The 23,863-nt window shown below is 45.6% G+C and overlaps 1 protein-coding gene across 22 annotated transcripts in view; it reads right to left on the bottom strand.

The window, feature by feature from the left end:
* The window catches only part of Rere (arginine glutamic acid dipeptide (RE) repeats), a 340,456-nt gene that overhangs the window by 32,407 nt on the left and 284,186 nt on the right, over positions 1 to 23,863 (bottom strand). For 19 of the 22 annotated variants that reach the window (XM_006539136.4, XM_006539139.3, XM_030253746.1 and 16 more), the window contains one exon: positions 19,264 to 19,344. In XM_006539136.4, the coding sequence (XP_006539199.1) occupies positions 19,264 to 19,344 (81 nt within the window). Of the gene's footprint in view, positions 1 to 19,263; positions 19,345 to 19,873; positions 20,401 to 23,863 lie in introns of those variants that run through there. The other 3 variants (XM_030253753.1, XM_030253754.1, XM_006539147.4) reach the window with 2 other exon arrangements.

Below are 23,863 nucleotides of genomic sequence, written 5' to 3'. Positions count from 1 at the left end.
CTATAACCCCAATATCTACTTCCGATTCAAGTGCACTGTTATAACTAAATCCCAGGTAAAGTCACACAAATCCACCTCAGATACTGTGCAATTGAACACATTATCTGAGGAGTTTAATAGAACGTTCTATTATAAGTGAGCTGAGCCAGGTTTGTTTCTGTGAGTTTCAGCTCAACCTAGGCTCCTATACAGTGAGATCTTGTATCAAAATATATAAATGAATGAATGAGCCAAATAAACCAGTCTGCTAGTCCCAGCACTTACGTGGCTAAGGCCAAAATAAAATAAAAGGAAGAGAAAGAGAAAGAGAAGAAAACTGAGCAACACTGTACAGTTTTAAAATGAGTGACTTAGGGGCTGGAGGGGTGGCTCGGTGGCTAAGAGTACAGAACACTCTTGCAGAGACCCAGAGTTTAGCTCCCAGCACCCAGGTCAGGTGGCTCACAGCCTCAGATTAACTCCAGACTGAAGGATCCTGTGCCCTCTATTAGACATCGCCTTCTATATGGGCGCCTACACACTCGTATGCACACAAATAATTATGAAGAATCTAAATTGGTGTTGAAGATGGCTCAGAGGTTAAGAGCACTGACTACTCTTCCAGAGATCCTGAGTTCAATTCCCAGCACCAAAATGGTGGTTCACAACCATTTGTAATGGGATCTGACGCCTTCTTCTGGTGTGCAGGAAGACAGAGCACTCATATACATTAAATACATGATTAAATCTTTAAAAATAGGGGGCTGGAGAGATGGCTCAGTGGTTAAGAGCACTGACTGCTCTTCCGAAGGTCCTGAGTTCAAATCCCAGCAACCACATGGTGGCTCACAACCATCCGTAACGAGATCTGATGCCCTCTTCTGGTGCATCTGAAGATAGCTACAGTGTACTTACATAAAATAAATAAATAAATAAATAAACAAATTAAAAAAAATCTTTAAAAATAAAAAGGATAAGTTAAATCTATTTTAAAATGTACAACTGAGTATTAAGTTTTATTTTTCAGATTCTCAAAATATGAGGTTTGCCAGTGCAAGATCACTTCATCATCTAGGCTCAGTAACCCTCACTGCAGCAGTCCTGGCAAGAGGGCGGCCAAGTCAGAACTGCACACACTCCCACTCACCAGAGACTTCCTGGAAGAGGGAAGACGCTGCTGTAGGCCCCCCTGACAGGTACTTGGACTACCCAGTGCTTATTTAATTTGAGTCACCTGACAGCTTTAGGAGACTATAACAAAGGCAAAATAGAAACAAAATGTGAACTTGGGATGCAAGCCACAACCCGGCAGAAACCCGGTACAAATGTCTTGCGGTCCCTATACGGCAGTTATCACACCCTTCACCTGTTCTCTGTGCTTTTCTTAGAAGTCTAAAACATCGAAAGATAAAGTAAACATGGTTCTTGTTTGTTTTTAATTCATACATACTTTTTTGTACCCCACCTGCTTCCAACTAAAATATATTTCACAGAGGAACTTGAATGTCTAGTGACTGGCTGAGTAAACAAACACATGTAAACAAAATGAAACCAAAAAATTACCAACAATCCGAAGATTCACTGTGGCTGGCTAGTTCTGAACACTAAGGCTTCAGACTTCCTTCACCAGAGACTGTCTATCTACCCCTCAGCCCAAAGAAGCCAAGCACAAGAATAAGCTTAATAATATCAGAGAGTGAACAATTCCCTCCGAGGCCTTGTTTGCATTCCTAGGAAGCAGGAAAAGAGCTCAGCTGTGGGGCATCTTCTGATCTGGTGCTGAAGGCTAAGGGGGAAGGTAGGAGCAGCTTGCAACATGACTGTACTGAGTTGCATCCAGATCAAATGCTCCAAACATTGCCTGGTACATAAAGGGCCTTAATTAGCATCAGCTATAATTTCAACTGTGTTAACTTGTAAACGAATTGATTTTTTGAGGTGCCAGAGATGGAATGAAGAGCCTTGAGTCTGTTAGGCAAGTTCACTACCACTGACCTACACCCAGTGCCTATACAATCTGATTTTCAGTTTAACTTAGTCAGAGTCCTTTTTGGCCCCATATTTCATGGATTTAAGTACTGAATAGAAAAACTAAGCCTTAAAATTCAACTTTGAGCTCTCTATTTTCAACAACCATGCAAAAAACCCTATCACAATACAGCTTCCTGGTCACATTTATTGTGTTCAGCAACATCACAGAGGAAACAACACACTCAAAATGTCAAAGCTTTGAACGGCAGTAGCACATAGCCCTGAGTTTGCTCCCTGACCCCACAAAACAAGAAAATGTTTGCCTGTTCAGTGGTGGTTCATGCCTATAACCCCTGCACTTGGGAGATGGAGACAGGGCAGTCTAAACAGCATTATAAGTGTGAAGCCAATTCTGTTTAATGAAAACATTTTTAAATTGAAGTCATGTTGAATTTATTTAGAAGCACCCACAACCACCATTGTCACCTATTCATCCAGGCTTTGGCTAGCTGTTTTTAAATAGCATCTCCCTATTATGCAGCCTACATTTGCCTGCATCCCTGCCAAGGTCTCCTGAGTGCTGAGACTGTATCTTCCCTGGCTCCCTCATCCTTGGAAATGCCTTTGTTTAATAGCTTTTTGTTGTTGTTTTTAAGCGAAGGCCTCACAGATCAAATATCATACCCACTGCAAGGACCCTATACTTCCTATTGCCACCTTAGACAACATTTAAATCTCTCTTATGTTTTACTTGGCTCTCATGGGTCCACAAAACATCACTCACTTTCACTATTTCAACCACAGCAATTTTTCCATGTCTCCATAGTTCCATTTATAGTCTCTGGGTTTTCTATATAAACAGATCACAAATCTCAAGTTTGTCTTCCCATTCCTTGCGTTCTCGTTCTCGTTCTCCCCCCCCCCTCTCTCTCTCACACACACACACCCACACCTATGCGGGATGCAGTAAGATTGAGCGTCCTTATTTTGGTCCTCATCTTAAACTAAAAGCTTTATCCATAACTATGATGTTAGACTTTTGGGCAGTCACTGTTTCCAGATTACATATTATCTAGTACACCACAAGTCATCACTACTAGGAATGAGAAGTAAGCTCACTGCGTAGAGTGTGATATGCAGCAAACTGCATTTGAGCTTAGGGTTAGAGGTTAGGGGCTAGGGCGAATGTCTGTGACACCATCACTGGGGAAGTGACAGCAGGATGATCAGGAGGTCAAGACCGTGGTTTATACTTGTAGTCAGTTAACAGATCAACAATCACCTAGGAATTAAGTCTCTGGACTTGCCTATGAGGGATTATCCAGATTAAACAAGGTGGGAGACCCACTTTCCTGTAGGTGCACCATGCCTTGGACTGGGGTCACCAGAATTCATCTCTTACTTCCTGACAGTATCTGCCTCATGTTCCTCCATTATAACTTCACTGCCACGAAAATAATTCTGTATCCTTGGTGCTGTGAATCAAAATAAACCCCTCCTTTGTTAAAGTTTCTATTATACCCAAGAGGTGGCAGCGCACATCTTTGATCCCAGCACTCAGGAAGCAGAGGCAGGAAGGTGTTATCTCTGAGTTCCAGACCAGCCTGGTCTATAGAGCTAGTTCCAAGACAGCTGGATACACAGAGAAGCCCTGTCTCAGGGGTGGGGGATGCTTTTACCAGATATTCTGTCCAAGCAAGACAAGTAGCTAACAGAAAAGGTTAGCTTTGACCATGCAGCAAGTCTGAAGCCAGAACTGGCTACATGAGACCCTCTGTCAAGCAAACAATTCCACAAATAAACAATAATAAAACGCTTCCAAATACCTTGTGTCACACTACACACACTTCTTCACAGGTGCCACAGTGTTTAAAGCACTTAATACATAGCCAAGAGGACTGGAGTTCAGATCCTAGCAACCAAGGTAGGCACCTAATGAACACATGTAACCCTAACTCTGAGGGGAGTGGAGGAGACATGAATATTACCTGTGGTTTTCTGGCTTCTAGAATACGTGAGACAATGAGAGCTCCAGATTCAGGTAGAGACCCTGCCTCAAAAGAACAGAAGAGGGACAGAGCACACTGAACCCTCTCTGCTGGCTTCTATATGTGCAGGTGCTGGTACAGGTCCAGGTACCCCATGTGCATAGACTCAGGCAGGCAGACATGCATGCATGTGCAAACTAACACCCCGCCCCCCCAGCAATACAAAGGTCTTTTCTGACTTCCATATGCACACATTGGCATGAGCATGCATGTGCATGCTCATACACAATGACTAAATGAAGGAATGAATACGGAGGGAAGCACTCTCAGGAATAGTTTGTGTGAAAAGCCTTTCTCTACATGTCCATAACCCCAAGCAAGCAGAAGGAATTTGAATAGTAGTAGAATTACATAGGGCTTAGCCAGACATTTTAAATCATTCTATTACATCCACAAAGATGTTTGTACATGTGTGAAAAACAAGAAACTATTGCAGCTAGAGAAGTTGACATTTCCACTCCACTTATTCAAACAGTCTTTAGAAAACTAAGAGGCAATAATCAGAATTCATAGGTTTTTGGGAGAAGTGGTGAGAAGAACTAGCCCCACCTATCTTCCAAAGCTCCATCAAAACCACAAATTTAAAAACAAAAGTCCAATGCACAGTCTTTAACCCTAGTACTCAGGAGGAGGCAGAGGTAGGCACACCTCTAAGTGAGTTCCAGGATAGTCAGGACTGTACAGAGAAACCCTGTCTTGGAAAAAACAAAACAAAACAACAAAATCCTCCCAAACCCTCACCTCAAAATCTCTACCATCCAAAGAAGCTCTGGCTGGAGCGGGAAACTAATGCATACACGGGCAGTCAGCTGGCACTACAGAGTGTAGGTGCAGATTCAGTCACCTTGGGGAACCTGAGGAAACCGTATTTGGCAGAGACTCCTTCTGTGGCCAATTTCTGTTTGGTGATTTGGATCTTCTATAGACTTGAGGACCACAGAGCAGTGCTGGTCATTACAGAATTTTGTCTTCAAACAACTCAGTTCTGACAGGCTAGTCTGGAAGGAAGTGGGGCCACTGTTTTCCCAAGAGACTGAGACTCTACAACATGAATCAAACAAGTTTTTATCATAATGCCCTCTGCTAGCTTACAGGCCAGTGTCCCCAGATCATTCGGATACAAAGGGATTGCACAGATTTACATGAGACTTCATCCCTGTGTGCTGGCCAAAGAATCCTACAGTAAGTCAGGAATTATAGGAGTAAAATCTCACTTTCTTTCTATGAAAAGTAAACACTGCCTAAAAACCGAGCAAGCACCCAGCACTGAGGCTGCACGGTGTATGTAAGGGCCACCTTAAGACCTGCCTGATGTTCCCTGTGTTCATATCTACTATCTTGGCTCTCACCCTCCAGTGAGTTGGGAGGACTGGGAAAATGCTGTCTGAAGGGTTCTCTGTTGCTAGGATGAAAAGAGCTATAAATATGAGGTCAAAGCAATATTAAAAAAAAAATTCTAAAGCTTCAACCACTTTTTTCTTTTGAAATGGAGAGCCACAGAAGATCAAAGGAGCACCGCTGTTTGCTCAATGCTGCTCTGGGAGCCTCCGCCCTGCACCAGGCAGAGTCGCAGAGGTTGGACAGCATGATTTTAAACTTAACAGAATCTCAAGACCAGCTGTACAGCCTCACATGGAGGCCTATACCAATAACCCTAGCACTCAAGAAGCAGGAAAATGGAGTTAGAGGTCAGCCTAGGCCACACAGCCAGAGTGTGTCACAATTTTAAAAAGAAACAGAGAGAGCATGTTGTACATGGAACATGCTCTCTCCTGGAACCCCTGAGCAAAAGCAGCAAAGGAGACCGACACAGCTTCCACACAGCTCGTCGCCTCCCGCACTCAAAAGCACACGGCAGCCAAGGAAGAAAACATCACGTTGCAAAGACATGCTTTGCCTTGCTTCCTCTGCCAGGCACAAGGCGTCCACGAGGCCTCAGCAGCTTGCACAACACCATGCTTAACCCTGGCTCAATCAGCCTCCTCAGCCATGAGGAGCAGGCGGGGCAAGGGGAGCAGGGTTAAACTTACTGGAAACAAACTTAATCAAAGCCGAGCAGTAACAAAGGGCACCAGAGACATTTCTACTGTATCGCATCCCACAGGCTGGCCACAAGCCCAGAATTTTTATTACAATTTTTCAAAGGGTGGGAGAAAAGGAGGAAAAATGTTTCAAAAAAGCCATATCAAGGCCCCAACCCAGGATGCCCTGCCATACAACCAAAAGCCTGTGAGAGGCTAGCTTTTCAGGGAGTCAGAACCCAGCATGTGGAACCTGGCAAGCCTTTTATAAGGTGGGAGGGGGTCCTTAAAACCACTACTGTTCTGCACTGAAGTCTCCAAGCTTCACAGATCATTACAGGTTTCTGCACCGCAGAGAAAGGAGGGCAGAGGTAAGGAAATGCATCAAAAGCCCCTCTGGGATGCACAAATGCTGCCTACTTGGAACAGGCGTTCAGCACCAATACCCTCAACATTAACAACAGGGAGGACTTTTCAAAATAAAAGCAGAAGAGGCTTGCTCTGTTATGAGCAATACATTTTTGGTTTAAAGGTTACATGTGCTGGAATGAAGTATGGAAGAAAGCAGGTGAACAAAAAGCCAGAAGAACATTGTTTGGGGAGCCCCCCAAACAAGTTAAGAAGCCCTTGCTGATCAGGGGCAGGCTGTCAGGGAGGACAAGGGGACTCCTCCTTGCCATCCTGCCCTAAAATAGTTTCCCACTAATCAGAAAGAAGTCTCTTGTGTTTCTCATGAACCACATGCAAGTGAAGACAAGGGTAAAGAAATCCTGCTATTTTGAAGCAAGGACCTCCCTCCCATTTCTTTTCTTTTCTTTTTTTTTTTTTTTTTTTTTGGTTTTTCGAGACAGGATTTCTCTGTATAGCCCTGGCTGTCCTGGAACTCACTCTGTAGACCAGGCTCTCCCTCCCATTTCTTAGGTGAGTCCCAGCAAGTACAAAACCAAGATGAGCACTGGAGGCAGCCAGGAGCTATGGGACTCCCTGAGGCTTGGCTGTCTTCGGCTCTCTGGTGGATTGTTAACTCCTCCTGTTAACTTAGGACCAGGAACTGACCTGCTCAAAGCACCTCACTGACACATTTCCCAAACAGAACCAAGCCCTGCTGCTGGGAACCATCAACAACGTACCAAGGCGACTGGATCTATGTCCTTCTTAGGCCTCTCAAATACTCAAACATGCAAAAGTCACCATCCTTAACCCTTCCCCCCAATCCAAACCTTATGCATGGGAACAAAGAGGTAACAGCAAAAGCCAAAACTATAGAACTAAAGTATCCCCGAGGAAAGCCTTCATGTGAATGCTGTTCAGAGCAACCTCAGTGGTTTTCCACTCACACTGCAAAAACAAAGGATAAAAAATTCCAGAGACTGTTTGCAAGATAATAAAATAGCATGTGATGGTGACTCACTAACAGATGAAGAGAAGAAAGCCAACAACAGCAGGAAGCTTAGAACTTCACACACCTCCACGGGCACAGCTTGTAGGAGTGTGCGCGTGCACTTGCTCACATATTTGAAAGGCGAGCAGAAAGACGCTACTGGTTTATTCTAGAGCTAAAGACAATATTTTATTCTTGATTGGCACAATAAACTCACTGAGAAAAATAAATCATGGTTTTCAATCCTCTAATCTAGAACACAGAGCCTCTGTGCAAACACTACTAACGTAGGAAGGCCCTCTGTGATAAAGTGAACCCAGGTACTAGTCATAAGCTGTGGGACATAAGTTAAAGGTTCTGGGGGCTGGAGAGATGGCTCAGCGGTTAAGAGCACTGACAGCTCTTCCAAAGGTCCTGAGTTCAAATCCCACAACCACATGATGGCTTACAACCATCCTTAATGACATCTGACGCCCTTTCCAGGTGTGTCTGAATACAGCTACAGTGTACTTAAATATAAAAAAAAAAAATAAACAAGTCTTAAAAAAAAAAGTTATAGGTTCTCTGTCCACTCTACAATGTAGAAGGTGCTGAGTGTCTGTTTTTAATAACCTTAAAGCCAGCAGCTGACCACGCACGGCACAGCACTGCTGACCACGCACGGCACAGCGCTGCTGACCACGCACTGCACAGCGCTGCTGACCACTCACTGCACAGCACTGCTGACCACCCACGGCACAGCGCTGCTGACCACGCACTGCACAGCGCTGCTGACCACGCACTGCACAGCGCTGCTGACCACGCACAGCACAGCGCTGCTGACCACGCACTGCACAGCGCTGCTGACCACGCACAGCACAGCGCTGCTGACCACGCACTGCACAGCGCTGCTGACCACTCACGGCACAGCACTGCTGACCACCCACGGCACAGTGCTGCTGACCACGCACGGCACAGCGCTGCTGACCACGCACTGCACGGTGCTGCTGACCACGCACTGCACGGCGCTGGTGACCACCCACTGCACAGCGCTGCTGACCACCCACTGCACAGCGCTGCTGACCACCCACTGCACAGCGCTGCTGACCAGAAGCTCCTCAGGCTCTCTGCAGCAGACATGAATACTTATGTGTATACACAGAGGAGATCCATAAGAGGAGTAAGTCTTAAGACTGACATTTACCTAAATTTTTCATTTAAAATAAAAATAAAATGAAAGAATACAATACTGCTGAGACAGACAAGCTGGCTGTGAAGACAGCGTGGAAGGTTCCAGAAGCCTGTGGTCCTAGCAAGTCCACAAGGTGGGTTTTTCAAGATGGCTTGGCAAGGAGCTCCCTGAAGACAGGGAGCTCCTTGCCTTGTTTGAACTTTACCAAGTTCCCTTCAACTTCAAACTCTGCCAGCTGTTGTGGTGTATAAATCTCAAAGGCCAATCGTCAGAAATTACAATCCCACACTTCAGGTGGACTCAAGACAGAAACAGAACAATCACATTTCCAAAGTCAAAGGAAAAAAACCAACCAAACAACCAAACAGAAAACAAACAAAACAGAACAAGAAAAGGCCAGAAAAGTGCAACTTTAACTGAAAACTGTTAACACTCCAGGAAGGAGTGTTGCTCAGTGGTTAAGACCATGTCTAGTACATTTCGAGGGCCTGGGATCCATCTTCAGCACTGCCAAAACACCCATAAACAAAACCCAAAAACTAAAAACCAAAAAACAAAAAAAATTTTTTTTAAAAAGAGCTGGGGAGATGGCTGAGTGGTTAAAGTAACTGCCATGCAAGTACAAGGAGCTGAGTTAAAAAATCTCCTAAACTAGTCAGGTTTGAACACCAGACACACCAGAAGAGGGCATTGGATCCCATTACAGATGGTTGTGAGCCACCATGTGGTTGCTGGGAATTGAACTCAAGACCTCTGGAAGAGTAGTTGGTGCTCTTAACCTCTGAGCCATCCCTCCAGCCCCACAAAAATTTAAAATATACTTTATACTTAAAATACACACACACAGCCGGGCGGTGGTGGCGCATGCCTTTAATCCCAGCACTTGGGAGGCAGAGGCAGGTGGATTTCTGAGTTGGAGGCCAGCCTGGTCTACATAGTGAGTTCCAGGACAGCCAGGGCTACACAGAGAAACCCTGTCTCGAAAAACAAACAAACAAACAAACAAAAACAAAACAAAAACAAACAAACAAACAAAAAAAAAAAACCAAGGGAAAAAGAACCCAAAAACCAAACCAAACCAAACCAAAAAACCCAAAACACACACACACAAGCACACACACAGAAAAAAATGTATTTTTCAAACATCAGCAAGCTAAGTTTTCTTTTCCTTAGAAGAAAGGAGAGGGTGGAGACAGTGGAAAGATGGCTCAAGGTTTAAGAGCACTAGCTGCTCTTCCTGAGGGCCTGGGTTCAATTCTCAGTACATAGATGGCAGCACACAGTTGTCTTTAACTCCAGTTCCAGGGGATCTGACACCCTCACACAGACATACACACAAGCAAAACACCAATGCACAAAAAATAAATCTTAAAAAGGATAGGATGTCTCATCTGTCTCCCAGTCTGGCTTTGCCCTCAAAAGTGCTGGGATTATCTGGGCAACATCATGTTCAGTTAGATGGGGTCCAGGCCTCATGCATGGCATGCAAGCGCCCTTCCAGCTGAGCTACTCTTCTCTGCACGCTAGGCTTTCAAGTCAGAATGGATCACAGAGAAGGACATGACTCTATGATACAAAAACATAAGCTCTAAATGATCATTAATGATTGATCATTATTACAGCTATTAAGGTTTGTCTTTTATAATTCTAAAGACATACTAATACCTTCTGTTTGTTTTACCTAATGAAACTATAGAGCTCGAAAGTCCTAAATCTCTTCATATAAGTCATGCTGGTAAGCAAGGTCAAAGGAAACCGTAAGAAGGGTCAGAAAGGAATAATGACGATCCTTGTAGGCAGCAAGGTCCAAAGCAAGGCCAACAAGATGGCGTTGTGAATAAAGATCCACTCATGCCAAGGCTGGACATCTGAGCTTGATCTCTAGAGTGCACACACACATGCACACACACACACACACACACACACACACACACACGCGCGCGCGCGCACAAAGATGTTTTTAAAAGTCCATTATAGGGGCTAGAGAGATGACTATGCTCTCCCAGAGGTCCTGAGTTCAATTCCGAGCAACCACATGGTGGCTCACAGCCATCTGTAATGGGATCCAATGCCCTCTTCTGGTGTGTCTGAAGAGAGCAACAGTGTACTCTATAAATTAAAGAAATAAATCTTTTAAAAACCTATTTATTTATTTATTTAATGTGTGTGAGTGCACTGTAGCTGAAGATGGTTATGAGCCTTCATCTGGTTGTTGGGAATTGAATTTAGGACCTTTACTCGTTCTGATCAACCCCGCTCGCTCTGGCCTAAAAATTTATTTATTATTATATATAAGTACACTGCAGCTGTCTTCAGACACACCAGAAGAGGGTGTCAGATCTCATTACAGATGGTTATGAGCCACCATATGGTCGCTGGGATTTGAAGTCAGGACCTTCTGAAAAGCAGTCAGTGCTCTTAACCACTGAGCCATCTCTCCAGACCTCAATCTTTTCTTTTCTTTTTTTTTTTTAAAGCCCATTATAAACATAGTTTCTACAAACAATGCACTGCATAAAGATAAAGCACTCTGGTGTCAGTTGTCAGTTTGCACGTGTAGGATAACTTCACAAGCAGGTGTAGGACACACACTATAAACAGCAAAGGGCGAAGACCTCAGCTTTAAAAAACCCGCCTTTTCTTTCCAACACTGGCACCAAGTTTCCTCCATGAAAATCACACACCTGCTGCATTCACACAAGGGAAACAGCCACACCCTCTTAGATTACTTTAGTTAAAACAGTGCCTGCTGGCATGGCGCCCTACACCTGCAATCCCAGGACTCCAGAAGCAAGACAATCTCTAGTTCAAGGCCAGTCTCTGCTATAAAAACCCTGACTCAACCAAACAAAAACAAAAACTCAAATAACAAACAGCCCCAGGCTGTGACTACATTGAGGCAGACAGCCCTCAGCACCACAGCACACTTGCTGGGAGACATCAGGCAGCACCTAGAGATGAGCTGTGCAGAGTACAGTGGTCAGAGCTTAAATGCTCTCCATTTTGCCTGCTGACTAATCCCTCACATCTACTCACATTTCTTCCCAGGCTGGCTGTGCCAGTAAAGAAAGCTACATTTGAAGATTTTTGTTTGTTTGTGTTTTAGTCTTTGAGACAGACATCTGTCTCCTAAAGTGCTAGGATTAAAGGTGTATACCACCACCACCTAGTGAATAAGATCTTTAAAATATAAAATAAGGTGTTACAACTGGGTTTCTTTCTCTTTCCGTACTTAATTTTACTTGTGTGTTCCGGAGCACCTTCAGAGACCATAAGAAGTCAGACCTTTGAGCCAGAGTTATAGGTGGTTGTGAGCTGCCCCACATGGGTGCTAGGCACTGAAATTAGGTCCTCTTGAAGGGCATCAAGAGGTTTTGACCACCAGCCATCTTTCCAGACCACAACTGTACTTCTAAGAAAAGAAAATGGAGTGAGAGTTGGAGGGGGGGGGGGGAAGCTTTATATTAAGAAACTCTATGGGGCTGGAGAAATGGCTCAGTGGGTAAGAGCACTGACTGCTCTTCTGAATGTCCTGAGTTCAATTCCCAGCAACCACATGGTGGCTCACAACCATCTGTAATGGGACCCGATGGCTTCTTCTTAAGTGTTTGAAGACAGCAACAGTGTACTCATATAAACTAACTAACTAAATCTTGGAAAGGAATTAATTGATTGATTAGTTCTATGATTGGGTCAAAGAGGTCTTTCAGTGGTTAAAAGCACTGGCTGCTCTTCTTCTAGAGGACCCAAGATTCAATACCCAGATCCAAAAGGCTGCTCACAACCATCTGTTACTCAAATTCAAATGCAAGCCTTGTCTACTACAGAGAAAGTGTCAAGACAGCTAGTTTTACACAGAGAAACTTATCTCAAAACAACAACAACAATAAAAGATTCAGTAATTATAAGCACTGGCCGCTCTTCTGGAAGATTCAAGTTTAATTTCCAGCACCTGCAAGGTGGCTCACACCTCCAAGTAATTCCAGTCCCAGAGGCTCTGACTCCCTCTTTTGACCTCTACCATCACTGCCTACACATAGTGCACAGAGATGCATGCAGGCATTCACATGCATACATAAATGTGAGAAAAGAATAGAATAGAATATACCTTGGAGTGTTAGGATTTTGAGGCTGTGTAAGTAGTTCCCAAACATTACTGAACAACCTCAATTTTACTTAAACCTCCATTTTAACAACAAAATAGCCATCTTGGCTCAACAGGCAGGGACAAGGAACCCGAGAGCCTGCACTGCCCACTGTGTTGTGAGCAATTAAGACAGTCAGTACCTGCACTGGAGGGACACAGTGAAGAGCAGAGAACTCCTCAGTGTTACTCCGTAGCTGTCCTACAGCTGCCTGTTCTCAGAGTAGCAACCCAGACTACAAGCCCACGCTTTCTTATGTAAGATTAAGCATTGTTTACCTAAGGTTATATCGGAAATTAAATAAAACTTCATGCTGAACACTGGAGTAATTCTTAATCTCTTAATGCTAACAGAACTTTGATGACTCATTCTTCCATCTGGGAGAACATGCTGACACAGGTCATTCTGCCTAGAGATGTAGTTCTCACAGAGCTAGTCTGCAAATCATCTATAGAATTTGCCCCCAGAAACATGACTGATTTCCCTGCTATCTAGCATATTAAAACTCCAAAATTTCCCACCCCATCACAAAAACTTAATAAAGACTAACTGTACCTTCTCTGGGAAACCCAAAGCCTGCGATGCGAGCCAGATCCGCCTGCATTGAAACGCAACCTGCAGAGCACAAGCTCATCCCTCATGGTTCTGTTTCACAACTGTCTCCTCTTTGCCTTCTTCACCCATGGCACCGAGACTGGAGTGAGAATGCGATCTGATGAGAACACTCGGACACGACCACCTGCACTTACAAATAACCAGAGTACAATCTTTCCTGAGGTAGTTGTTGGAAACTAAGAGAAGGGCAGCTAAGATGTCCAGGACAAGTGCTTTCGTGCCTTCCCTCCCCACAGGCTCCTCTCTCCTACAGAGCTGGGCCAAATCAAACTGTCTTCTTGCTAATCTGCACTGCATCTGAGCAGGAGCCACTGCTCCCTATCGGTGAGGGTGGTGCTCCTGTCCACATTCCACTGCTGGCAACAGCAGACAGAGCTGTACACAAAGCCTTCAGAGGACAATCTCCCAGGAGCCACTCTTCCATTCATATAAAGCAGCCATGTTTGCAAGATGAAGAGAGACCATCCTTATGTTTTGAGTATAGTCATCCTGAGATTTTATAAGAAATGGCCATGTATGTGAGAAATGAGTTATTTTGGGATCTGTATTATAAGATAGGTTCCCTGTGGGTGATCAGGATCTAAGTCTATTAGGCCTGTTTATTTTTAACATACAAGGTCAGGGGCCATGTAACTCATCTACCCAACAGCAGAGTGACAGCACTTAGAATGAGAGACCTGGCTTGGAGGACAGCAAATTCCAGAACATCTGGGAGAGGAGCTAGCCCTGTCTTCTCAGAAGTGCAGGACACTTGGCAGTGTTTACATCGATGCACTAACACCCAGACCTCTGTGTAAACAGTTGAGAGATCTGCAGTGGGCAGCCTCAATCATTCTGAGACACTGCTCACTCCTAGTATTTTAATCTACTAACCATATTTTATACATATGTTAAAGAAAGGCAAATGGGGAAAAAGGAAGGAAGAACTGGGTATCTGCACAGATGTAATTCTAAAAGGATCTGACTTGTTATTCTCTCGGGTGCCATGAGGTTAACACGTAATACCCACTCAACTAACCCTCTATAAACAGTTGGTTTTCCTAATCACAGCCACTATTCCCACTTCAGTGGGCAGCAGCATTCAGAGGAAAGCCAGACCTAGCCCCTGTATAACAAACTCCAGAAACCAAGTGTTAGGAAAGCTGATGTCCGTTGCACAGGCACTTTTATCAGACATAAAGGCCTGTAGTGAATGGGAGGAATGGGACTCCTACAGGAGCCTCCAAAGGTAAGGAGACCTGCTCCCACCCAGGGACTCCTGTAGGCTCTCCTCCACCTTTCCCGAGTAACTCAAGAGCAAGGACAGGTGACGGGGAGAACAGCTCCAGAGCAGAACCACTGTGTGCATGGTGTGGCGGCAACGGTGCAGAGCTCAGCGGGAAACACTTTTCTAGCATGATGACGACCAGGGTCTGATCCCTAGCAAGCACACATATGTGCACACAAAGACTTGTTTTCAACAGAATATAATAGATTGGGAAAATATTTTTATATACTCTTTATAGATATCACCTCATTTAAATTTTCACTCATGGTCTAAGAACTTGGAGTTATCACATGGTTTCACAGGAATCAAAAAACAAAAGTGTCCAGTAACCTGCCTGAAGCCCACAGCATGAGTGGCAGAGACAACAGCAGTCCATTGCAGCAACAGTTAAACAGTACTTTAGCCTTTTCATTTTTTTTTTCTTTAAAGCATTTTTAAAAAAATTATCTTTATTAGTTAGGCAGTGGTGGCACATATATTTAATCCCAGCAGTCAGTAGGATCTTGGTTAGCTTGAGGCCAGTCTGATCTACAGAGTGAGTTCCAGGACAGTCAGAGTTACACAGAGAAATGAGAAATGTGTCTCAAACAAAACAACCCCCCCCCAATAAAACCAAAACCAACCAACTAAACAGACAAAAAAAACAAAAAAACCCAAAACAAAAAAACCCTCCTATAGACGTGGTAGGTGTGTGTGTGTGTGTGTGTGTGTAAAATATTTTGAGGCTCAAGAAGTGGCTTACAGATTAAGAACACTTGCTACACTGGGCAGTGGTGGCGCACACCTTTAACCCCAGCACTTAGGAGGCAGAGGCAGGCGGATTTCTGAGTTCGAGGCCAGCCTGGTCTACAACAGAGTGAGTTCCAGGACAGCCAGGGCTACACAGAGAAATCCTGAAACCCTGTCTTGAAACAAAACAAAACAAAACAAACAAGAATACTTGCTGCTTGGGCGGATTTCTGAGTTCGAGGCCAGCCTGGTCTACAACAGAGTGAGTTCCAGGACAGCCAGGGCTACAGAGAGAAAGCCTGAAACCCTGTCTTGAAACAAAACAAAACAAAACAAACAAGAATACTTGCTGCTTGCTGTTTTTGTAGAGAACACAGTTTGATTACCAGCACCTACATGGTGGTTCGTAACTGTCTGTAATTCTAGTTCCAGGGGATCAAATGCCCCCTTCTGACCTCTGCAGGCATCCATGTGGTGCACAGACATACATACATGCAAAACACTCATACACATAAAATAATCTTTAAAAATATTTATTCTGAGGCTAGAGAGATGGCTCAGCAATTAAGAGCATTGACTGCTTTTCCAGAGGGCCCAGGATTAATTTCCAGCACCCACATTGTAGCTCATGACCATCTGCAACTGTAACTTTGTTCTAGAGGATCCACAGATACCCTCTTCTGACCTCCTCAGGCAAAACATCATATACATACAATAAAAGTAAAAAAAAAAAAAAAAAAAAAAAGCCGGGCGTGGTGGCGCACGCCTTTAATCCCAGCACTCGGGAGGCAGAAGCAGGTGGATCTCTTGAGTTCGAGGCCAGCCTGGTCTACAGAGTGAGTTCTAGGACAGCCAGGGCTACACAGAGAAACCCTGTCTCGAAAAACCAAAAAAAAAAAAAAAAAAAGTTAAAAAAAAAATCTCAATTTTATTTGTTTTATATATACGCCTGTATGCCGTGTGTGTGTGTGTGTGTGTGTGTGTGTGTGTGTGTGTGCTGAGAGGTCTAAAGAGAGTGCTAGATCTCCTGAGCTACAGTAACAAGAGATTTAGATGCCGGATGTAGGCGCTGTCAAGTGAGTCCTGTTCTTCTGTTAGGACAGGAAGTGCTCTTAAGCTATGAGCCATCTCTCCAGGGTCTCCCAGGCCCCAGCACCCCACTTTTTTTTAGGCTGAGAACATCTGTCTCATGCAAAGAAGCACCATTTCAGAAACAATAACTTCCCAGTAACCTGTCAAAATGTGATTTGAACTTCCCACAGCATCAAACTAAGCCAGAAAAAACCTTCAGAGAGATCAGGTGCTATAGATACCGGCCAGACCATCGATACAACACAGGTCTGCTGACCCCCCCAGAACCCAGTCATGCCCTTCTGATGTTTCAAATCTTCTGGGACTAGCAAAGAAAGAAGCCCGTAATACAATAGAAGAAAATGTGGCAAAGCATCTAGATTGTAAGAATTTTCTATAGAAAGTTTCATAACCATAAGGTTTTTATCAAGGAAGTTCTGGAACACTGGTACCTGCAAAGTCCCTCATCTTCTGCAACAGAATGAAGTGACCTTTGCCTCCTCCCTTAGTGGTCTGTAATGATTAGCCAGGCTCGGTAGATAGCTAAGGAAAATATAAGACAAGTGCCTCTCCCAGCTGACTAGAACAATTAAGAGATTCACCCAACTACCAAACTCCTCCCAAGCAAGGAGAAGGGAGTGGGACCTAATGACACTCAGCAGAAGTGGGAGAGGCCCTCCAGGGCTGCAGACCTCTCTGCTTCCTGTACTCTAGGGACTGTGCCCACACGAAACGGCTGGGAACTGGGAGGGAACGGTGTTAGAGAAGGCACAGGCATGGCAGGTGAGGGGAAGCATCCCTGGAATGACAGGGCTGCTCCGCAGCAGGAAAGGGCACAAGTTAACTGAATCAGACCCTGACGTGGGCAGCCAGGGTCAGGTGGGATTAGGACAGACTTTCTAGTTAGGAAACCAGGTAAGGAACACTGTGCTAGGTTAAAGGTCAGCCAGGCCTGCTTTCTGCTACTCTGCTGAATAAAACTGTCTTGCGTTTCCAAGGTTGTTAAGCAAGCACAAGACCCTGGATGGATTCCCAGCATCCCCAGCCCCCACCTCCATCTAAGATTTTGGTTTAATCCTCAATTGTACTACTTTTCTTTTTTCTTCCTTGCTTCCTCCCTTCCGGTCCTACAAAGCATCAAGATAAAAAGATTGTCCAGATTTCTTTTGTCAGATCTTTACGATTTACAACTTTCAGCAGATAAAAGAGACAGATAAGAGTCTAGAGCAGGAGGGTTGAGATAATTGCTAAGGGCTCAATCCCAGCACCAGTAACAAAAAAAAAAAAAAAAAAAAAAAAAAAAACAAAAAAAACAAAAAGAAAAAAAAACAAAACAAACAAACAAACAAACAAAAAGACCAACTGAGCTGATAGGCTAAAAATGAGCTATCAACTTGACACATCTCACTGACTTTTCTACTCAGCCCAAAGAAGGCTGCTACTTTTGAGTCAAGACACTCTTTTTTTATTTTGTTTTTTGTTTGTTTGTTTGTTTGTTTGTTTAGAGACAGGGTTTCTCTGTGTAGCCCTGGCTGTCCTGGAACTCACTCTGTAGACCAGGCTGGCCTCAAACTCAGAAATCCGCCTGCCTCTGCCTCCCAAGTGCTGGGATTAAAGGTGTGCGACACCACTGCCTAGCATTAAAGTATGTAACAAACTTAGAAAATATGAGATTCTCAGAACACTTAAGAGTTTTTACATCGCTGCTGCTGCTCTGCTCTCCATTACAAAGTCTCTTCAAAACCTGTTCTGGAAAGAGTAAGAAACAGGTTGTTTCCACAATATATCTTAATATCTATAGTTTGAGTCCTCTCAGTGGCCCATCTCCACACATTTAGATGCACAATGATGATTTAATCTTAACTTAGTTATCATTAACTGGAGAAATCTGTTTACTGGGATATACTTGGAATCTCAGAACCTTTCTCCCCAGTTATCAGGGTTCTACAGTCCAGAAACAAACTGTTCATTTTTAATAATAAGTAAGAGCATTAAACACCAAGAGGCAATCAGTAACCACCAACTGAGAAAACCTACCATCACTTTGGTAATGGATATTCTTCATTCACCCCTCTCTTCCTAAAAGCCAGACTAAATATCAATCCTAGCCCTCCTCCCCTCCTAGGTGGGAGGTACTTCCGGTCACTGGGTCAGACTGGAGGCTGCCAGCAGGGTGAGGTGGGTGGTCCACCCCACCTTCCTGGAGGCAAGCACCCACAGGTAACTGAGCTTGTACCCTTACAGTGTCACCTACCAAGGAAGTCTCCGCACACTCTCCCACAGCAAGTTCATCAAAAGCAATGGTCAGGTCAGCATTTGACCCTCAGCTTTTGAAACAGCAAAGGAATTTTTTTAAAGCCCCCATTAAGCAACTAATAAAAACCCTTTTCACTACAAAGTGAAAAAATTTAAAGCTGAGAGAGTAAAGATTTAAATGAATTTTCTCTAGAACACAACAACCTTAATTTAAACAAACGGAGGGGAAATCCCAGCAGAGTTCCATAAACCTCTCAGCTCTATCCTTCGGCTTAGACGATGACTTTTGACAATTACCAAATCCAAACTAGCGATAAAATGCCATTTCCCATTTCAGCCAGTGGATTTAAAATTAGATGTTAACTCTCTAGCGATCCTCCCCCTCCCAACTCTGTTCTTCCCGTTACAAGGCGTTCCTCAGAAGGATAAGCACAATATGTCACTCTGATATCTTAAAATCACCAGTGAAAAGTAAGAATCCGGGGCCAGCCTGGGTCAGGCACAGAGTGGGGTTAAAGGAACCATTTCCTAAGCCCAGATTCGAAGAAGCAGCAGGAGCAGAGCAAGGGAAAAAACAACCCAAGTTATATAAAGTCCAATTGTACTCACGGTTTCCTTACTGGGAAGCAGCTCCTTTCTGATTCTGAAGAAGTTCTTGCCGTATTGTCGGAGCCCCTTAACGAAGCGTTTCTGTGATAAAAAAGAAACAAGTGAGATGTAAAAACCAAAACCAAAACAGGATGTCAGCAAAGCAAAGATATCTGCAATCAGCAGAAAAGCAACCACAGAAAAGTCTGAGCTCGGGAATATTAGCCAGGCTGGAGGCTTTCAGCGGCACAGCTGGGACCTGCTGGCAGGGCAGGGCAGGGCAGGGCAGCCCCCGGCCTGCGGGGAACCACAAGCAGCGCCGCACGTTTCAGGGGGGAAAAGCAATCGGAGCCAAGGCGGCCTTCGGGAACCACAAGCTGCAGGAAGGAGCAAACAACAAACAGCCCGCGTTGCAATAAACCAACATAGCTGCTTTTCACCCGCGGAAGCAGATGCCTTCGCAGAAGTGTCTCGGGCCGATCTGGCCCTCTTCCCATCCCCTGACCGCGGAAGCCCACAAGGAGCCGGTAGTCCTGGAGCCGGGAGCCTCTGGGGTCGAGCCCCCGGCCCTCCCGGTCTGCCCGACCCCAAACAGACTTTCACTTTGCCCGGTTCCAGGAGCAGCTCCCACCTCCGATCCGAGGGAGACTCGCAGCTACAGGTAAAGAGGCCGCGCCCGTCCCCGGGCTCCACAAAGCGCAGGGCCAGGCGGCCGCGGGCTGCTTGGCGTGTGACCGCGGCGGGGCCGCGCGGGGCGCGGGGAGCGGAGGGCGCCGGGGGAGGAGGCTGGAGCGCGGCGAGCCCGGCGGCGGGCGGCTGCAAAAGGCGGCCTGGATCGCCGCCGCGGCCGCTCGGCTCCGCCCCGCCCGGCCCCGCAGGCGACCAAGCCCTCGACACGGCCTTCTCGGGGTCTTCCCTGAGAGCAGCAGGTCACCTCAACGGTGAAACTTGCTACCCGCCAGGGCCAGGCCGCATGCCCACAGTGAGGCAGCGAAACCCGCGCCGGTCCCTCCCGCCCGCCGTGGCCACTCCAGCCCGCGGCTGAGGCGTTTGCTCCCGCCAGGCCCGGGTATCAGCCTGCACTTCACTAGTGATCACCACGGAAGCGCCCCAGCCAATAAATCAGCTGCCCACTGGGAAGAGAGGCCTCCCACTCTGGGTGTGAGAGACCCGCGGGACAAACACAGAGAAGGGCCAGACCTGGCCTACAAGACCCATCTACAGCCTCCCGCTCTAGTCCTGCAGGCTCTGCGAGTTCCGAGTTCTCCCAGTGCTGGATATGACTCATCACTGTCAATTTTCAATATAATTGATATAGTTCAGTGGGAGAATTCTGTGAGGCACAAGAAAGCAGCGCACACTTCTTGGTATGAAGAGCAGACTTCTGGTACTTGACTTCTGCATCAGTCATACAATCAACAGGCAGCCTGAGCTGCACACAGCACCTCTAGAGCAAGTCCTCAAGGAGTTCCAATCAGCCCAGAGAAGCAAATAGGTACAGATGGACCTTGGGCCTATAAAGAAAGCAGTAGAGGAACAAAGGGTGGTGGGTGGAGCTCGGAAGAGGAAGCAAGCTCTGCTTGACTTAGGGGACTTGACAAGGAAGAGCATAAGCCTGCCAGGTGAGCTCCAGCTGGGCTTCCAGTTGCCCAGGAAGGACATAGGAACATTCTGGAAACTCCAAGGAGGACAAGGTATGCAGAAAGAAAAACTGACTGCTTGTAGATGACTTTTAGAGGGCAGTGAGGATCAGGCTGCACTGAGCTTTGAGGAGTTAAGATCCAATGGTCGACCAGGGGTTGAAGGTGGAGCGTTCCCTGGGGAGGCCCAAGTTGTGGAGTACGAAGAGAGCAGCCGAGGCTGGTGGCACAGCACTGTAGGAGAGGAGGCCCTGAATTCACTCTGGTGAGTTACTGTACATCTAGCACTGGGAGGGACTTTGAAAAACCTTGACAGGATATGCTTAAACTGTGACTAGCTTTTTGCAGGTAAAGTAAGTGCATACAGTCATCACAGAGCACTCCAGGGTACTACCTGAAAGCAGCAAGGGGCATCGCAACTGTGCACCAAGGGAGGCCAGAACATCTTCTCACCAAGGCAGGTTACCAATGGGAGGAGCAGTGTTTGTAGGGTTAGAGGGAGCTTTGAGAAGGGGAGATGGTTGGTAGGAGATAGTTTGGAGGGTGGAGTGCCAGACTGTGGCATCAAATGTAGGGTTAGTGCCCAGCAACATACAATGTATTCACCAGAAAAGAGAGAAGAAGGCGGACTCTGGAACATCTGGATAATGTGATAGAGCAGGCCAATGAATTCAGAATCTATGCGTTCACAGATTATGAGAAACACCATTCAAATCAAAAGTAATTATTAAGCATGTGCTCTATCATCCCCAACCTAAGGAAGGTCTATCATGAAACAGATCAGAGTCAGCCAGCCTCACAAGTCCTAGTTTCCCAACATTCTCTATGAAATTCAGTCTGTTGGTAGCTGTCCTGTGACTGTACACTTTCCAGTTCATTTAACACCAGTGTGCCAGTTCTTCACATCTGAGATCAGCAGCTCAACTCTTCCTTCCAGCCCACCTATTGAAGGCCCAGGTCCCCCCTCCAGCCCTCCTTCCCGGAACGCAGCTCTCCACACAGCCTGTGACAAGCCTTTGCCAAGGGAAGCTTTCAAGCCTCCAGATTTTAAGCACACTGCAGCCCTAGCCTAGGAAGGCAGAAGCAGTGGGAGCTGAAGCTCAAGGGCAGCCTCAGCTAAAAGCAGATTTGAGAACAGCACGAAACAACACAAACCTATGGCTTTCCCCATCAGCTCCCATTATCTTTCCCAGCTCTTCTGAGAGTAACACTTGCAGGGCGTTGCTGGCGCACACTTTTGATCCCAGCACTCGGGAGGCAGAGGCAGGCGGATTTCTGAGTTTGAGGCCAGCCTGGTCTACAGAGTGAGTTCCAGGGCAGCCAGGGCTACACAGAGAGACCCCCATCTCTGAAAAAAACAAAAAGAAAACTAACCAAACCAAAAAAAAAAAAAAAAAAAGTAACGCTTAACCCTGCAGGACGGTGCCCATGCTTCTTTGAGTCCTGATGTCAAGGCCCACCCTACCTTTCCATCCAGATGCCTGATGATATCAGTTCTACTTCCAGGGTTCATTTAAAATACAGACTGGAATCCTTGCTCCAAAATTAAAGTCCTGTGACCAGCCCACTCATTGATTTGTAGGAGACTTCATGTACTCATCTATAAAAGCTGCAAAGGCAGGAATCCTATCACACGCCACGTTCCTTCCTATGGTACTAGACAGTTGATGTTCTCAAGTTTCTGAAACAAGTGAAGTCAACTCTGCTAGCACTGGCTCGTCGTGGACTAAGAAATGGAGAAGGACCCATGGCCAAGCAACATGGTGCTTGCTTAAAATTCCAGCACTTGGAATATGAAGGCAGGAGGCTAAGGAATTCAAGGTCATTCTTCTATACACTGTGAGTCTGAGGCTGCCCTACATTAATTAAAAAAAAAAAACAGAGCAAAGAAACCAAAGCAAGCAAACCCATACCAAACAAACAAGGACCACCACAAAAATGTCCACTCTGAACTCTGGAAGCTGAAATGACTCCCTGTGACACCCAGCCCAATTATTTACTTATCCTCTCAATGTGCTTCCAGGGTCTGCTTTGGTCTTTCTACTCCTCAAAATTCCCAGGACAACCTCCAACCTCCTGTGTTCTGGCTGTAAGTTTCTTGAAAAATACTCACTAGTGTCTCTAAGGCTGCATCTATGAAGCAATCCCACTGAGAACACTCACGTGGCTGTCTCACAGGCATCTCAAACTAACTACACTTCCAGAAATATGAACTAGCATCTGATGGGGAGTGCAGACCTATTACTGCTGCCCATGCATGACAAACAAGTGCAAAGCACTCTTGGCCCTATTCTAAGAAAAAGAGGAAGTGAAAGCTTCATGTGGCCTGTGTTGTTACTTCTCTATGGAAAGCCACAGGCCTCAAAACCAACCAGACATCTGCCTCGCAGGGCGGCTTTACCTTGTGGTTTACCAGAAACGCAGAGCGGCCTCTGAAATAATCGAAACAAAGCCAAGCCCTCAGCACACAGGAGCTGGATGACATCAGTATGTGAGCCTAGCTTCTAAGGCAGGCAACTCCATCCCTCTGTGAACCCCTGTCTCCACATGAAAACCTTCATGTTTTCGATAGTAATTTAATAGTTAACATGCTGACTTGTTTACAGAGAGGAATGCTAAGCCACTAAGATCATGGTCTGTTTCTTATGTCTTCCAGCAACTGAACATGAACTCAACACTTCCAAGGCCTTGTATATTATTTCTCTGGTCCTGAAGGTGTAATGTCAGAATGCCAGGCTGCCAAGGGTGACAGAGAAAGAATAGGTGTATATTTAAACTGTGGTAACTGGCTGGGTCATACTGCCAGGGCTAAGTAGCCCTGCTTAATGCTCCAGGGCCAGCCATCACCTGCACACATGGCTGCTGAGACTGACACTTGTTTCTTTAGTACTCTGCACCTTGGAAGCAAGGCCTCATTGTTTTCTATGCATGCATCCTCACAGCCAGGTGAGACCCAAACACAAATCTGTACTTAGCCATGG

The sequence above is a fragment of the Mus musculus genome, chromosome 4, assembly GCF_000001635.26.
Source record: "Mus musculus strain C57BL/6J chromosome 4, GRCm38.p6 C57BL/6J".
Taxonomy (NCBI): Eukaryota; Metazoa; Chordata; class Mammalia; order Rodentia; family Muridae; genus Mus; species Mus musculus.
Note: the sequence above shows the minus strand (reverse complement) of the source record. Positions and strands in the feature narration are given on the sequence as shown.